This window comes from Equus przewalskii, chromosome 1, assembly GCF_037783145.1.
Source record: "Equus przewalskii isolate Varuska chromosome 1, EquPr2, whole genome shotgun sequence".
Lineage (NCBI taxonomy): Eukaryota > Metazoa > Chordata > Mammalia > Perissodactyla > Equidae > Equus > Equus przewalskii.
The window spans coordinates 38620205-38637909 of record NC_091831.1 but is presented as its reverse complement, the minus strand read 5'-3'; the positions used below and the strand labels follow the sequence as shown (position 1 = coordinate 38637909).

The window sequence follows — 17705 nt, the reverse complement described above, 5'->3', positions numbered from 1 at the left end:
GTGTGTTAATATTTACATTATTCTGCTGGTTCGTAAGTGTCCAAACTTTGGAGCTATGAAAATGTTTCTGTTTCATCCACAGTGGTGTTTTCCAACCTTTTAAAACTGCTACTCACAGTAGGAAATACATACATGATTAATAACATACATGTATTAACATTATGACCCAGTGTCTGCATCTGTATATGTGTATGTGTTTACAACTCAAAGTTTCATTAATTGTACTCAACTTTACTATAAGGAATGCACATTCATGTTTTCTGTACTCTACAAAGTGCTGGTTGTGACTCAATGAATTTGATTTCATGATTCACTAATGAATTGTAATCTGTAATGTCTCATGGCTAGGTAATTTTGTACGTTAAATCTGTACTGTATTTTGTCTTTTTTTTTTCCTGCATGTCTAGTTCTAAGGAATCTTACCTATTTTTAATTTTCCCTTTGGTAGACTCTTGAAGAATACTTACTTTGTGTGTTTGTATACAACTTAAGTACTGGAAAATCATTATAATATCCTTGTGTGTACCTCTTTTCTAGTGGAGTATGGAATAGTTGAATTGACTCCACCTAGGGCATGTTATTAAAAGAAAGATTCATTATGTGTTTTCTGGGAAAAGAGATAACAAATCTTCAAAGAGATTACATTACACAACAAATGCTGTGTTTTTATAAATTGCTATTTGTCCTCTTTATTTTTTAAAGATTTACAATGGGTTCAAGTATCTGATTCCAAAGAAGCGTATAGACTTTTAAAACTAGGAATAAAGCACCAGAGTGTTGCCTTCACAAAACTGAACAATGCTTCGAGTAGAAGGTAAGGAGTAACTCTATGGTGTGAGCCTGAAGCACCCAGGGTATTTTGTGCTTATTTAAATATAAATAATTTAAGATTAAAGTGGGCAATAGCTTCTCTGATATGTTCAATGAATTCATAGGCATAAAAACATTCTGTAAACTGAAGAACACTGAACACATGAGATTGTCAGGACTATTTCTTGTTCTAATGTAAGATTTACTAATTTGCATGAAGTCTCTGAGGTCTTTTTGCAGGTTTTATGTGAATATATAAGCTCTATATTTTCAGAGTTGCCTATAATGGTGAACTTTTCCCTTTGTGTCTCCCACTTACCCCATGAGCACAGACACTACATGCATACTGAGTTATGACAAAATCTCAAGGGGTTAAGGAAGGATGTTTTTGATGAAAGGGATTGGAGGATGAAAGACAAAAGGAAATAAATTTAAGCAGTGAGATATTAAAACAGGTTCTCTCTTAATGAGAAAGAGCCCTGTCCTGCATACTCTGTAAGGCATGAGGATAATATATGATCCAGATAAGCCTCTATTTACGCCAAGTGTGTTCTTTGCTTTAGGTATATATTCAAAGAAGAGTAGCTGGATATAATACTATTTTAACTAATAATATGATCTTTGTAAGCAATTTGAGACTTTATTATTAAAGTGATTGTATTAGTAGAAGTTGGAATTTTAAGAGAAGGAATAGATTCAAGGGATTTGGGGCTAAGGGAAAGATAAGGTATTTGGTTTTAGGTAGTTGGGTATGTAGGTGAGAGTGGAACACTGGACTGAAATATCTGGCAGCTAGTTGGAAAATGCCGTGCTGTATTAGCGTGTAAATAGATACTGATTTAGATGCTTGCCTCTTGTATTTAGAATGCAGAAAATAAAAATGAAAGATAACATTTGATCTTTGTATATTTCTTTTAGTCACAGCATATTCACTATTAGAATATTACAGATTGAAGATTCTGAAATGCCTCGTGTAATGCGAGTCAGTGAGTAAGTTGAACATTCCTTAAATTGTAATTACTTTGAATTATTTTGTTTTGAAGAACTTTTAAAGTTTTTATTTTTTTATTTTTGGTAAATTCAGATTGTCTTTATGTGATCTTGCTGGTTCAGAACGAAGCATGAAGACACAGAATGAAGGTGAAAGGTTGAGAGAGACTGGAAACATCAATACTTCTTTACTGACTCTGGGAAAGTGTATTAATGTTTTGAAGAACAGTGAAAAGTCAAAGTAAGTGTTGCTGAAAGTGTTATTAATATATTAAGTATTAAAATATTTAAACTTTCAACTTTGCTAGTTTAGGAAAGTTCTTATTTGTTTTTAACCTGCTTATATTATGACTGTGTAGATTACGATTAAATAGTTAGAGATCTTGGATTAAAAAAATGATAGAAATAAAAAACAGTGTCAGCTGATGCCAGTGACTTGTCAAGTAAGCACAGTATTTTCCATAGCAAATAGATATCAACAGACACTGTAGATAATAAGTTTCTCATGATGCTGGTTTAGCATCTGAAAAGCACTTTATTCTCAGTAATGTATTGTGTTCTTCTACATGTGATACATTTCTGTATTAATTAGCATTTTAGGCTGAGTAAATTATAAATCAGCCTTCATTATTTCTAGTTAGTGTTTCATGGCATATATTGTATAATTGCTTTACGCTAGAGAACACAACCCAGTTCAATGTGATTTTCTTTATATTTTGCCTCATGGGTTATTATTATTAGTAGTATTTAAAGAAAACAACATAAACAGAAAAATGACTATTTCAGGTGGAACTAATCACTAATCTAGAATTTAAGTTCATGATAGCTAGATTAAATATTTCTTTGTAAAATTTATCAGCATTCTGACTTAATCAGATTTGTTTTAACTTAAACTTTTTCCGTAGGTTTCAACAGCATGTGCCTTTCCGGGAAAGTAAACTGACCCACTATTTTCAAAGTTTTTTTAATGGTAAAGGGAAAATATGTATGATTGTCAACATCAGCCAGTGTTGTTTTGCCTATGATGAGACACTGAATGTCTTGAAGTTCTCAGCCATTGCACAAAAAGTAAATATATTCATTAAGCCTCTTATTACTAGACTATTAACAACTTTTTCTTAGAGTAAATAATTCATTTTGCTCTTATAACTGTAAATCTAGGAAATAATTGAAAATTAAAAATGTAAGTATTTGACCAAGTAGGAGGACATGGGAAAAGATTGAAAGTTACCCCTGCTAGGATTAAATTGATGTCAAGAGTTAATAATAAATACCTGTTACAGATTACAAGTATTGTTGCAACAGATTGTCTGTGCTGCCATCCATCTGGGTCATTTAGTGGCTAATCAGGATATCCCCTCTTAGGAATAGTACCAAGAACTTAACCCAGGAAAGTAAATTTACCTGTAGTATACGGGCTTTTTTCTTACCAGAATGTTCATTTAAGGATGCTAATTCCTTCCTGTATGTTTGTTTGTATAGAAGTTTTTAAAAAACACTTGAGTTGTCATTTGATCTAAATTTATAAAATTATTTTTTAGTGGACAGTTGTTGCCTTTCCTGTTTTAAAAACTACATTGGATATTTTAACAGGTTTGTGTTCCAGATACTTTAAATTCCTCTCAAGAGAAATCCTTTGGACCTGTCAAGTCTTCACAAGATACATCACTAGACATTAATAATACAGATAATAAAATATTAAATGTGAAAAGAGCCACAATTTCCTGGGAAAGTAGTCTAGAAGATCTGGTGGAAGATGAAGATTTGGTTGAGGATGTCGAAGAAGCTGAAGAAAACCAAAATATGGAAACTGAACTTACTGATGAACATCTAGATAAAACATTAGAGGAAGATAAGGCTTGCATTGGCTACGAGAAGAGAGTATGTATTAAGAACTCATACTTCTAATCTTGGTTTGTTATTATACTGAAGTTAGGGTTAACAATTCTTAAGGCCTTCTCTATTTTTTTCAACGATATACTTAGTTTTTTATATCTCAACTTTGTATTTTGAAAAATTTCAAACCTACAGAAAGAGTAGTACAATGAACACCCATTTATACTTCACCTGTATTTGCCAGTTGTTAATGTTTTACCGTATTTACTTTAATTCGCTATGAGTATCTAAATACACCTCTTCTTGCCTGTCCATTTGAAAACAAGATGCAGACATAACGACATCTTACAACTAACTACTTTAGCATATATTTCCTAAGAATGTGGGCATTTTCCTCATGATCACAAGACCATTTTCATATCTAAGCCATTTAATGTTGATAGAATATTATAATCTATTATACTGTCCATATTGAGATTTCTCTGGTGGTCCCAATATGTCCTTCATAGCCACTTTGTTTTTGGTCTACAACCAGAATTAACATGTTGCTTCTGATTGCCATGTTTCTTTAGTTATCTCTAATGTAGAATAGATATTTTGAAAAGTTGAGGCTAGTTGTCTTGTAGAATACCCCCAGTCTGGTTTTGTTTGATTATTTCCTCACAGTTCACATTTAACACTTTAGGTAATCCTATTATATGGATGGAGGTGTGAATTTCCCATTGTATCACTTCAGGAGACACATTGATGTCTTATTTCCCCTTTCTTGGTGATGCTAAGTTTTGCTCACTTAGCTAAGGTGTTGTCTTTCAGATCTCTCTTCAATGTAAAGGCATATCATCTATGGGATAACTTTGCAACCATGTGAATGTCTTGTTCCTCAGTATCCTTTCACTGAATGATTTTATCATACTCCACCAGATGTTTACTTTACAGTCTTAAGTACAACTACTCAAAATGTCTACCCAGTACCAATTATTCTGTTTCTTGAAAAACAGGAATTGCTTGGTCATCTTATTTGTTATGGTAAATAAGATTTTACACTGGTTAAATCTTATAGCCTCTGCCCAAATACAGTTCACACATATATTTACGTTGTATTGATCTTGAAATCTAGATCATGCCTGCAATACCAGTTCCCCTCATTAACTGGCCCTGACTACATATGTCTACATGGAGTCTTCTTACCAGTGTTCCAAGCATCTGGTTAACCTTGTGCTCATGGATGTACTTTAGTCTTGACACATCTCACATCATAGTACTCTTATGCCCTATAGAAGTCCAAGTAGATGGATGATGTATTGAGTTAAATATTCTCATTTTAATAATTTACTTCACAGTCCCTGAAGGCCATCATTGCACCCATGTTGTTTGGAAATGAGAATGAAAGTTCCAGATGCTACTAGTCCTTGTTTATCTGGTCATTCTGTGATTGGATCTTGTTTACTTTGGGCCTCTATAGTGTAGTACTTCCCTCGGTGACAAAAGAATCTATTAATAGTCCTATTTTAATTTCTGCTGATCTTCTCAAAGCTGAAGTTTATATGTGCTATTGATTAAACTTGAAATGTTAGTAAAATTTCTGAATTTACTAGGGAAAAGTAATACTATAGTTTATATTATATTACATAGTGTAAATGCGTATCTTATGACATTGACTAGGTACTTTAAAATAAAAATTTCATCAGAGTTTCTTCTAATATTTAACTTAAAAATGAAATGATTAGGCTTTGCTTCATATTAGCATTTTAATTGGAGGACTGAGAGTATTAAAAAGCAGTATGAAATATATTGATATTAGTGTATATAAACTTACAGTTATTTAACTAGAATAATCAAGTAGAATTTTTTTAATCAAAGACTTTATCAGATGCTAACAATGATAGAAAACTAATTGTTGAGCATTATTAAAATAAACCAAAATCCCAAGGTAGTCCCACATTCACGCAGAATTCTCTTAAGTCTCCCACATTTCTCCTTCAGTAGTTACTATATTATTTTAAACAGTGGGAAAGTGTGATTGTTTAAAAATATAAAAGTATTATATAATCATGGTGGAGTGTGGAAAAAGAAAAAGAGGAAAACAGATATAAAGATCTCTCTAATCTGCCACTATTGTTAATGGATTTTACTATACATTACTGGTTTTCTTCATTTAAAAATAAGTTGTGAAAAGTGTGAATTGTTACTATGTCATCATTATTCGTTACAGTAGTTTACTGTATGACGGATCCATAATTGAACCAATCTCTTATGTTTGACTCTTGAGTTGAGTTTCACTTTTTCTTTGTTTAAATATAGCCACTACCAGAAAACAACAACGCTGTGATAACCATTCTTAGAGTCAAAACACTGGGTCCTATTATATAATTATTTCCTCAGTGTAAGTTCTTAGAAGTGGAATTTCAAAGTTAGGATAGCTATAGAAATATTTTCAAATATAAAATTGAGACATTGAAAGATCTGTAGCTTTGAGAAGGTTGGTTGATTTATCGTTGAGAAACTTTAATCAGAAACCTTAGAATATCAGGTTGTTTTCTTAATGCCAGAATTTATTTTATTATGAATCTATACTGGCCATATCAAGTGTTAATTGCTTTGTTTATTCATTGTCCATATTACATGATTATGTGTTTTCAAAGGCTATAGTTGTTGCTCACATTTGGATTGTTAGAAAAGTCCAAGAAGATAAGTTTATGTAACACCTCTCTTTGCCATTTTGGAAAGTGTTTGGGGGTTCTTAGTAATTACTCTATATAACACTTAGGCTTTAGATTTTCACAGACTAATTTAAAATTCAGCCTTAAGCATTTACCACAGACCTGGTCCTTACTTTCCCCACCTACAGAATATGGATGCTGCTACCAAGCTCACAGAAGGTTGTGTGGATTGAATGAAATCAAGTATGAACCCCCCAGAGTAGTTCCTGGTGGATAATAGATGCTCACATTTTCTTTTCCTTTTTTTCTTAGTGTAGCTAAATAGTGAGACATTTGAGTTACTATGAGTCTTTCTAAAATTTAATGATTTTTCAGATTAATGAATCTCTGTAAATACATAATTTTCAGTGAGAATATTATTGCTATTAAAAGGATACATAATTATAATCGACTAAATGAAAAGAGTTTTATTTTTGAAGATTCACATAGTATTTCTCTTGGGATATATTCTTTTATTAGAATTTTAATATTTATATGTTTTAGAAACTGTTGAATTTAATAGAAGACTTGAAAAGAAAACTGATAAATGAAAGAAAAGAAAAGTTAACATTGGAATTTAAAATTCGTGAAGAAGTTACACAGGAATGTACTCAATATTTCGCTCAGCGGGAAGCTGACTTTAAGTAAGTTATTTCTTTCATGTCCTGATAAAAATTGAGACTTTTATTTACTTGTTTAATTTTTTTATTTACTTATTTTATATTAGATGGCCTCTGAATTCTGACCACTTTATACAGTCTTGAAAATAGCTATTACTAATCCCTCTGGATTCTGAATTATACGTGAATGATTATTTAAATCTCCTTTTAGTTTATAATATACTTAATAAAACATAAAATAGTGCTTTTTCTGTTTCTTAATGGAATTAATTTTTATTATGAAGGGAAACGCTCCTTCAGGAACGAGAGATATTAGAAGAAAATGCTGAGTGTCGTTTGGCTATCTTCAAGGATTTGGTTGGTAAATGTGACACTCAAGAAGCACCAACAAATGAAGATTGTGCTGTGAAAGTTGAACACGAAGTAGGTTCACTGAAATATTAAATCCAGGATACGAGGATTTAGTGTTCCACATCAATGATGAGAAACATTAATATACTTTACAATTAAAAAAACTTACTATTTAGCTTTATTATAATGAAGCATGGTTTTTTAGGAATGTAAGCACAAATGGTTTAAATATAGCTTTAGGACTTGAAAAAAATTATCTCTCTGTTAGATATATATCTCATTTTGGTGTTGCTTGAGTCATTGTATTGATTATAGGTAGACAGGTTCTGTTTTGTCTTATTATGTGATATCCCTCTCAGATTTGTCTTAAAGTTTAAAGGTATAAGAGACTTAAGGGGTCATCTACTTACTGCTCTGATGAAAACAAAAACGTTTATAAAAAGGATTGCTTTTCCTGGCCGACTGACCGTTCCCTCTTGTTGAGGAAACATTATCTTTTCCTGCTGCTTTCACTGAAGCTGAAATTGATCACATCTTTTTGGGATTGCTGTTTGTTTTTGTTTTGTTTTTTAAATTTCTCAATTTCGGGGCCTGGGATGATGATATCCACACTCTTGCTGTGGAACCATCATTATGTGTGCCTGACATGGTTTAGGTCTTGATCTGAGTTGTGAAAATGGAGGTTTGTTTCCTCGATTGTCCCAACAAAGCCTTTTAGGACTGGTTGTATTACTGAAAGTATACCTGAACTAGATAGTTATAATTGTTCTATAATGACATCACAGTTTATGACATTGTTTTTATGGGGAAATATGTATATGTTTCATAAAACAAAAAATGACAAATGGAACACAACTTTTTCATAATTGGAATACTTTGATATAGTTTATTTAAAAAAATTTCAGGTGAATTTTTTTGCTGTGTGTTTTTAAAACTGTTTAAATCAGATGGTACCCCATGGTAAGAGTGAAAGCCACTGTTAACTTTAGGCATGTGGTTTTTGCTATTTTAGGAAGCGCATAATTATGTAGGAATTGAAGATATTATTGATTCTCTTCAAGATGATGTCACTGATATTAAGAAACAGGCTGAAATTGCTCACTTATATATTGCATCTCTTGCTGACCCCCAGGAAGCTATTGCTTGTTTAGAACTAAAGTTTAATCAAGTTAAAGCTGAATTAGCTAAAACCAAAGAAGAATTAATCAAAACCCAGGAAGAGTTAAAAAAGAGAGAAAATGGTAAGTAGATGTATTTTACCCGTATTTATATGTTATAAATGCATAAAAAGAAAGTTGGTAAGTATAAGAGATTTATGCAGGATAGCGACCAGAAAATTCTTTGATCTAGGTAACATATTCAATATTTTACCATTTGTATGACTTTATAGTAATTTGCTATTAAAAATTTTTTTTGCTTCATTTACTTTTAAACTAATAGTATTAGAAAATGGACTTCTCAACAAAAAACAAAACCAAACTAAGTATTAGCTTTATCAGCAAATTAAGAAATTTCATAGGAAATTGTAAAGCTGTAGATTTTGTTCTTCTGTATTCTTTATGAACTCTCATAGTGTGGTAGATTCTGCTCTGGGCTCGCAAGTTTGGGATAGAGTCACTTTTGTGGAGTGATCTTAAGAAGGCTCTTAGATTGGTGCTTCATTCTAGCTCTGAGAGCGATATATGATTGTCACATCTGGGTTTTAAGAGAGTTAGATGAAATATTCTGCCCTTTTCTGTGTGAAACAAGATGCGTAGAAAATAGTAGGTAAGTGGTACCTCTGCATTATGAAGTGGACCAGAAAGGTACTGGCTTCTTTTCTCTGAAGTTATACCATAAGCTTTTTGCTATTTAGGATATGTCAATCATTTTTACCCTGAGCATTGAAAGTGGCTTTTTCAGAAACACTACCCTTGGTGGTAGAATTAGTAGCTGAATGCTGTGTGCTTCTAGTCCCGTCAAAATCCTTTTTCCTAAATGTGACACTAGTTAAAGTGTCTACTATAGCAGCTTATATTTCATGATTATTCAGTGATAAATTGTTTTAGATGCTTAGGTATTTATTTTCAATATTCTTATTTTTTCAGAATCAGAAATGAACTTAAATTCATTGGTTCAAGAGCTTGAGAAATCTAAAAAGGTAATACTTTATGATTTATTTTATCTTGATAAGGGACTTAATAAGTAATTGAAGGAGCATGAATTATGACAAGGTACATTAATGAAAAGTAATAAATGAACATGGTAAAAAAATTGAAAAGTATAAATGCCTTCACCTTCATACTTCTTTTCAATGATGGCCGCTAGAAAGTTTCTTTAGTCCTTCCAGAAAAGATTTATGTATATATATATATAGAAAGAGGTATAGATATATAGACATGACACATACACATATACATATACCTTTTAATAAGTTTACACAAGTCGGATTGTAGTTCTGTGTCTTGCTTTCTTTCCTTAAAAGATGTCTTGGAGGTACTTCTCCATTAGCACATACAGATCTATTTCATTCTTTCACTCGGTGCATAGCATTGATTAGATATGTTTAAATGGTGTTTATTTTGTCTGAAATTACTGAATGTTTTAAAATATGGAAAATGGCCTGAGCAATGTGCAGCATTGGGATCCTGAAAATCTCCAGCACCTTTTATCTTCAGATCAGATTGTCACTCCAAATGATTGTAGATAGATTTGACATTGATGGGTCTAGAAATGAAATTACAAGTATCCATGAAGGTGAAATAAATTTAGGGTTCTAAACCTGCTATTTTTCCTGACCTTCTCTGGCATGGGTCTTCGTATTTTAAGTTTCGTTTATCCTTCTAAAGAGCTGAATATTTTAAGCTATGATCAGATATAAATAATTCAAGATCTTATCTAATGAAGTAACCAAAATAATGTACTTAGCAGAAGACATTACAGCTACCATTTACACAATTCCTAATGTTTTCATTTATTTTTTTCTAGTTATAAAAATAGTAGATACTAGTTCTAAAAGTTGAGTTATATTAAACTATGTAAGATTGTAAAATAGTTAGCCATAATGTTCTTCTTAAATTAAAAAAAAAAAAACAAACCCAAGTTGGTTGCTGGCTTTTTTAGACTTTTACTTGGTATATATTTATTTTTATAGAACACTTACTGTGTACTCTTTTAAGTGCTTTACATATATTAACTCATTTAAATCTCAAAACAACTTCATGATGTAGATACTGTTGATATTTTCTATTTCTACAGAGACATTAAATAAGTTGTCCAGGGTCACACAAATAGAAGATAGAGAAGCTAGGATTCAAACTCAGGCAGTCCAGACTCCAGATTCCTCTACCCAATAGCCTGTATTGCTTCTTTTTCCTTTGTATATATAAACATATATTATTTGTTAAAAATAAGATCACGCTATGCATAGCATGTTGCCAGTGATATTTTTGCTTAGTTTTAAAATTTCAAGGAATTCTAAAATTGCATCATATTTGCATTCTAGTTATCCCAAAATATTTTCACTGAACATTGCTATTTTTCTTTTTTCCAAAGAAAATAATTATGCAGAATCAAAGAATTCAAGACTTGATAGATATAACTGATCAAAAAGAGAATACAGTCAACAAATTTCAGAACTTAAAGTATCGTATGGAAAACACATTTAAAGGCAGTGTAAGAACTTAACTTTATTTGTCCATGTTATAAATTACATTAAAAAAGTCTCTGTTTTGGTTTGACATAAAATAAAATAATTGATTTGAAGTAAAAGAAACTGATTTACTAAGTAGGTTAAATTGCTTATCCTGGCATTGAATTCAATTCACTATCATGCAAATCTGAATTTTTGAGAACTTAAAAGAGGGCGTTTGACTTCCTTGTATATAATATCCCACCAACTAAGCTAGCAGTACTTTGCACATAAGAGGGGAAAGAATATATAGCCCTTGGAAGTTTAGGCCTCAGCTAGTAGGAAGTGGGGGGCTCTGGGGTGACAGGAACTTAGATGTGCTTACATGTCCACAGATCATAAAAATCTCTGTCTCTGTCTCTATAGAACTATAAGTGAAATTCAGTGGAATCAGTTTTCTTCCTTAGAGGCTTTTTTTCCTAAAGATTGGCCCTGAGCTAACATCTGTTGCCAATCTTCCTCTTTTTGTTTGAGGAAGTTTGTTGCTGAGCTAACATCTGTGGCAGTCTTTCTCTGTTTTATGTGGGATGCCACCACAGCAGGGCTTGATGAGTTATATGTAGGTTTGTGCCTGGGATCCGAACCTGTGAACCCCAGGCAGCTGAAGTGGAGCACGTGAGCTTAACCACTGTGCCACCAGGCTGGCCCCGCTTTTATGTTTTTTGTGGTAAATGCATTCATATTATTTTTGGAAGTAGAAATGGTAAAATATATGTTAATAGACTGAGTAAACTAATAGCCAAACCTCTCTGCTTTGTTTAGAAGCAGCAAGAGTGATATCTTGTAAAAAGTGACTGTTGACCCTCCTTTGTATCTTGACAGTCAAGCTCCAGTATCCACCAACATTCCCTGAATCATCTCAACATTAGGTGGGCTTTTGATACTATAGGGGTAAATAAGGAGCATTCTGGAAGAGTAGCTTACCCCCTGTCTAATCTTTGGTAGCAGGCTTCCTTTTTGGTATTTATTAGATGCATTCGTCAGTCTGACGTTTCTGTACCTTAATGGGAGAAGTACCCTTGTAATTAGGTTGAGAGTAAGGATGAGAAGCGTCAAATGATTTATTTCAGTTGAGAAACACTTATTGAGTGTCTGCTCTGTGCCAGGTACTGTACAAGATTCTGGGAATTACACAGATTAATAAAAACTGGTCCCCTTAATGAATCCTCAGTAAGGGAGAAACCACATAAACATAATGAAATGCACAGTGGTGGTCAATATGTGCAAGAAGCTGAGAGTAGGTGGCGATTTAGGGAATACTCTGTGGAGATGAAAATGATTTAGTTGAGCCTTAAAGGATGAGTAAAATTTAGGCGGATGCAAGTAGGAGGAGGGGTCAGTTGGTAGCCATGAGGAGCAAAAACATACACCGGTCTTCCAGGTAGAGAAATCAGAATGTACAAAGTCATGGAAATGAGAAGCCTTTCAGTCACTGTAGGAAAGTACAAGCAATTTGTTGTTCAAGAAGAAAATTTGAAACAAGGAGACGTGAGAAATGAGGCTGGGACTAGTAGATTGGGGTAAGATGGTAGAAGGCCTTAAATATACTGCATTGAAGAGTTTAGGTTTTATTCTATAGGCAGTGCGGAGTCAATTTTGAGTAGCAATGTTGATTTTTAATTTGAATAGATATCTTTGGAAACTCAAAGGATGGGATTGAGATGAAATTAGACTAGACGCAGAGAAACCAGTTAGAAGCCTCTTAGAAGAATTCAGGTGATAGTTGATGAGGACATTGATTTAGGGTGGTTGGGTAGTGTTGGTAGAGATTAAAAAAAAGAAATTGATTCATCGAATAGGGGAGGGGAGACACCTTGAGATTTGGGGCTTGACTTTCTCCAGTAACTGGATTGCTGGGCCTCCAGGCTCAACAATTTTGTTTGATTATTCACCACCTGCTTTTGCCCTGATCACTTGATTTGGGTTTCAAGTCTGGTCTTCGGTTTGGTAAAGGAAAATAAGAACAAGAAAAAGAAAAGCCAGAGATTACTCTGGTGACTACAGCTTCAAAGGAAGTTGTTGAAAATTTAACAAGGAATTACATTTGTTTCTGTAGTATGTTTGCATACCATAGTGTGTTAACAATGTTTAAGTAGTAGTAAAAAAGCAATATAGAATAAGCAATATCCCTAATTTAATAGTCCTTTCCTATAAATAAACTTTTTAGATAGGCTCTAGACCTCATCTTAGCAACTCACTTAAAACAGCTAAATTGTTCACATACACAGACAAACGCAAAGTGATTTGGAACTTATCCTGACTGCTGATTTGCTCTTAATCTAGGGTCACTGTTCCAGAGCTTGTCTTGAAAGCAGACTCTTTCTAATGATGGAAAAGTTTATTTTGAGTTTTGGCTCTCTATCATCCTTCCAACCAGGCATACGCTTAGGGGCAGAAAGCACTCCTTTCAATAACTGTGACTTGTGGAGGACAGATTTTTTTGGTGAAGATTGTATAATTTGAAGGAGGAAAAAAATGATCAGGTCATTATGCTAGGTCTAAGAGTGGGAGAGGACACAAGTTGAATCTGTCAGGGAGTGTTTGAAAACTCAAGCTCTGTCAGAGGTGTGATCCGTTTATCCTAGGATTTTGTTATTTATCAGTGACACCAAAGGACTAATTGTGAGAAAGCATGAAGCTTGTTCTTCATGAGGTTCTGTTTTAGGGATAGCTAGGAAAAACTTTGCTTTTGTAAAATAATTCATTACTTTATGACTTAAAAAACTCATTTTATCTATAGCTCCTAAGAATAAAACATTTGCTAGTTTTATGATGTAAAATGGTGCTTTTCAGATGCTCTTTTTCCCCAAGATGGATTGCTACCAGTATGTAGGGATTTAATTAATCTCTGCATTTAAAAAATCCCTCCCTTTACCGTACCTTTGATTCCTGTATAGACTTGCACTGAGCTATTGAGTTCACCTGTCCCCTTTCTGGATAAGACCATATTGTACTATTTTTCTCCTAGCCTTTTGGGGATGCATACTATTTGCCTTAAAAAATAAAAACCTAAGTGATTTTTATCATTTAGATAAACAGAGAGCTCAGTTTTAAAGCTGTATGTAGACTGTATATCTTTGAATATTTGTAGACTAGAAGCTCAGGTCAAAACCATCTTTCTGAGAGTTGTTAAAGTGTAAGACAAATGCTGCTTATCTTTGAGAGGCTTTGGTTACAAAACAAAACAATTGTTGAGTTTCCAGAGTGGGACTCAAGATTTTAAGTAAAAGTATCTATAAGAAACAATTTTGTCATAGTGTTTTCATATTTTTCCTTTCAAAGCGCATTTTGGTTGTGACTTAGGGTAAGTGTTTTAGGGTTCTGCAGTAACCCCCGAACAAGTCTAACCCACCTGATCACCTGGGGAAATCTGAAGATGAATTCGTTTGTAGGTATCAGGGTGAAGCTACATGCTCAACTGATTGTAGGACAAGTTTTTTTTGTCCTTAATGAGTATACAAGTTAGTTAATATTACTTATTTGAAGAGCCATCAGTTATTTTAGGGTGAGACTTAAATAACCAAGAAAATGTTTGAACAAATTTGAAAATAAAATTTTTATGATACACTATTGAAACATAATTTATATAAGTTTTGCATTGTAGCTTTCTATATGTGAACTAATCTTAGTTTATTTTACTTTAGGATAAGGCTGGTCCATCTTTAATAATAAATAATAAATTGGCTTGTAATGAAACAGTTGAAATGTCTAAGGACAACAAAATGAAAACCTGTTTACGAAGAAAAAGATTAAATGAAGATGAGCGTCAGCAAGATGAACCACCAGCAAAGAAAGGTACCCCTTCAATTGCCAGCAGAAGGCCTTTAAGAAAGCTAATTCCTAAGCCAGTAAACAGAAAAGTTGCAAAAAGGAGGAAATTTACTTGTCTGAGGAAAAAACTTGAGGAAATTTAAATGTCACTAATTTTTACTCTAACATGTTATAAACTGTCTAGAGGATGGATGTATTTAAAGATGTCTTTCATTTTAATAAATACGTTTTTAGATGTTAAGCTTTTATCACTTTTGCACGCCTATAATTCTTTTACTTCTGTGCTTATAGTAGTTAAAACTTAGTGCTTTCATTTTCGTAATTATGCTACCTTTTTTTGCCAAAATCTCTTCACATTATTTTCTTCCTTTGCATTCTTTATTCGTTTGGAGTAAAGGACATTTGCCAGTAAGACTGTGAGCTGACGTTGCTAAAGACAAATGTGCTCGGGTTGTATTTGCTATAGAATTACTAAAAAAAAAGTGGATGCATGCTTACTCTATACTATAACTCCCTGTTTATGTGGAATAACATAGCAACTTTTATGTTCTCTCAAAGATGTTCATTATTTCTTTTGGAAAACTTTTATAGTATGATACAGGGAGGTAGGGCTTCTAAGAGAAAGCACATTAGCTTTCAAACTGGATTAGCAGCTTCACCTTGAGAAAGATGGGTAAGTTAAGTCTTACTTTTGTGATTAGTAAAATAAAATAAATACTACCTGCCTCCTGAGGTTGTCAAGGCTGAAAACAATTGGGTAATACACCAATATAATACACATCTCATTGAACCTCAGTAAAATGAATGTTTTCAAAAGTAGATGCCTTAAAGGATAATATAGCATTAGATACATGGTTTATAGGATGTACAGTGCTTATGTGAGCTAATAGATTGGGACTAATATGCATAGTCAGCCTTCTGTTATCCATTGAAGGAGGAGTGCCTTTGCTAGTGGGAGGATAACCTTGCTGTGATTTCCATAGCACTCTTCCTCTCTTTGTTTCACCTTGGTCAGTGCCACAGAGTAGTTGAGAATGTAGGATCTATAGTTCACTGGGAAGTGGAAGTGGCCAGGAGCAAGTGATATACACAGTGTGACTAATCCTAAAGGTAACCCATTCATGAAAATAAGATTATGTGAGAACTATAGTTGTTAGCTATAAATAACTTGGATGTGGGTAGGTTTAAATAAGTTCAGGTAACATAGCAATATTTTTTTCTCCTTAAATTCACAGCCAATTTGACTATTTCTTTTTTTTTAATTATTCTTTTTAGATTGGCACCTGAGCTAACATCTGTTGCCAGTCTTCTTTTATTTTCCTTCTTCTCCTCAAAGCTACCCAGTGTATAGTTGTATATTCTGGCTGTAGGTCCTTCTGGTTCTGCTATGTGGAATGTCACCTCAGCATGGCTTGATGAGCAGTGCTAGGTCCACGTCCAGGATCCAAGCTGGCGAAACCCTGGGCCATGAAAGTGGAGTGTGCGAACTTAACCACTCAGCCGCAAGGCTGGCCCCTGGCTATTTCTTAACTGTTCATGTTAGTAGAGATTATAGGGACTACATGAGGGATCATATGAAAATCGGAGATAGACCCACCCTCCTTCCCCTCTACCTGCTACTAAAAAATCTCCAGAACAAAATATGTGACTCCTGTAATCACTAGGATAGGATCGGGACGTTATAGTTTCAAGGATCGGGATGTTATAGTTTCATAGAAGGCATGTTTTCTGTTCTTAAAAGGAAATACAAAAGCCATTTCCCTATGAAAGTGAGTATACTTGTTTGAGGTCACTGTATCTGTACTTTGACGAAGCTGGTAAGCATGTAAATAGTCTAAGAAATAAGCCTTCAGATAGTATAAAGGAGACAAACTGGAGATTTGACACAATCTACTTAACCTGTGATTTTTCAATCAAAACTGTAATTTTTTGTAACAAAATATAAGCAGTATAAGTATAGTTGAATTTAGTGTAAATATTAAAGTCTTGATGGTACTTTCTTCTTGTTGTTTATGTTTACCTTGTATAAGTTAACTGTAGATACTTTAGTCTTTTTCCTGTCTTTGTTGCTGGACTGATACTTTAACTTCTCCCTGACAAAGCTGTCCTGAATATATTCTGTAAATCTGTTGATATAAAACGTTTTAAAATTTCTGAAAGAATAGTATGAATATATATGAAAAAGAAAATCAGGTGCAAAACAAATTAGTTTGATTTACTTTATATTGTGTAATTATCCTAGTTCTTAAACTATAGTGAAGTTAAGAAAACAACATTGCTTGATCACAAAAAGTTTATTGAGCTTTCTGTATTCACTTCAGGGTTTAGGGACTACATCCATATGATATGCATGACTCAAATCTCTTCACTCAGCATAGTCGGGATCTAATGTGAGCTCTGAATTTCTGATTGTTGTCATTTTTACCTTGCTTAGATCCTGTCTCTCTCTCCTGATGAAGGGTTCAGACATTTTATATAACTTGTCTTTTTTAAAGGGCAAGAAGATTTTTTGGGTTTTTTTTTGAGGAAGATTAGCCCTGAGCTAACGTCTGCTGCCAATCCTCCTCTTTTTGCTGAGAAAGACCGGCCCTGAGCTAATGTCTGTGCCCATCTTGCTCTACTTTACATGTGGGACACCTGCCACAGCAGGGCTTGACAAGCGGTGCATAGGTTGGCACCTGGGACCGGAACTGGTGAACCCCGGACTGCCAAAGAGCAATGTGCGAACTTAACGGCTGTACCACCAGGGGGCTCCCAAGGATTTTTTTTTAAACGTTTCTAAGTTATGAAAAAAGAATACAGGACTCTTAATCATCATCGTTTAGTTTCCTCAATTAGTCATTACCACTGGTAAAGTCATAGGTGTGAAAATATCATCCTAAATAGAGATGTACATTAAATGGAAAGTACAACAGAAGTCTGAACCAGTGGAGTAGTCCAGGTTATTCCCCTTTGGGA

At 33.6% G+C, this 17705-nt stretch overlaps 1 protein-coding gene across 16 annotated transcripts in view; it reads left to right on the top strand.

The window, feature by feature from the left end:
• KIF20B (kinesin family member 20B) overlaps positions 1-17705 on the top strand; it is a 76370-nt gene that overhangs the window by 15725 nt on the left and 42940 nt on the right. For 4 of the 16 annotated variants that reach the window (XM_070561527.1, XM_008534252.2, XM_070561515.1 and 1 more), the window contains 11 exons: positions 703-814; positions 1729-1800; positions 1895-2041; positions 2706-2868; positions 3394-3681; positions 6840-6979; positions 7240-7378; positions 8439-8547; positions 9394-9446; positions 10841-10960; positions 14621-14771. In XM_070561527.1, the coding sequence (XP_070417628.1) occupies positions 703-814; positions 1729-1800; positions 1895-2041; positions 2706-2868; positions 3394-3681; positions 6840-6979; positions 7240-7378; positions 8439-8547; positions 9394-9446; positions 10841-10960; positions 14621-14771 (1494 nt within the window). Of the gene's footprint in view, positions 1-702; positions 815-1728; positions 1801-1894; positions 2042-2705; positions 2869-3393; positions 3682-6839; positions 6980-7239; positions 7379-8318; positions 8548-9393; positions 9447-10840; positions 10961-14620; positions 14772-17705 lie in introns of all 16 variants that reach the window. The other 12 variants (XM_070561505.1, XM_008534249.2, XM_070561499.1 and 9 more) reach the window with 3 other exon arrangements.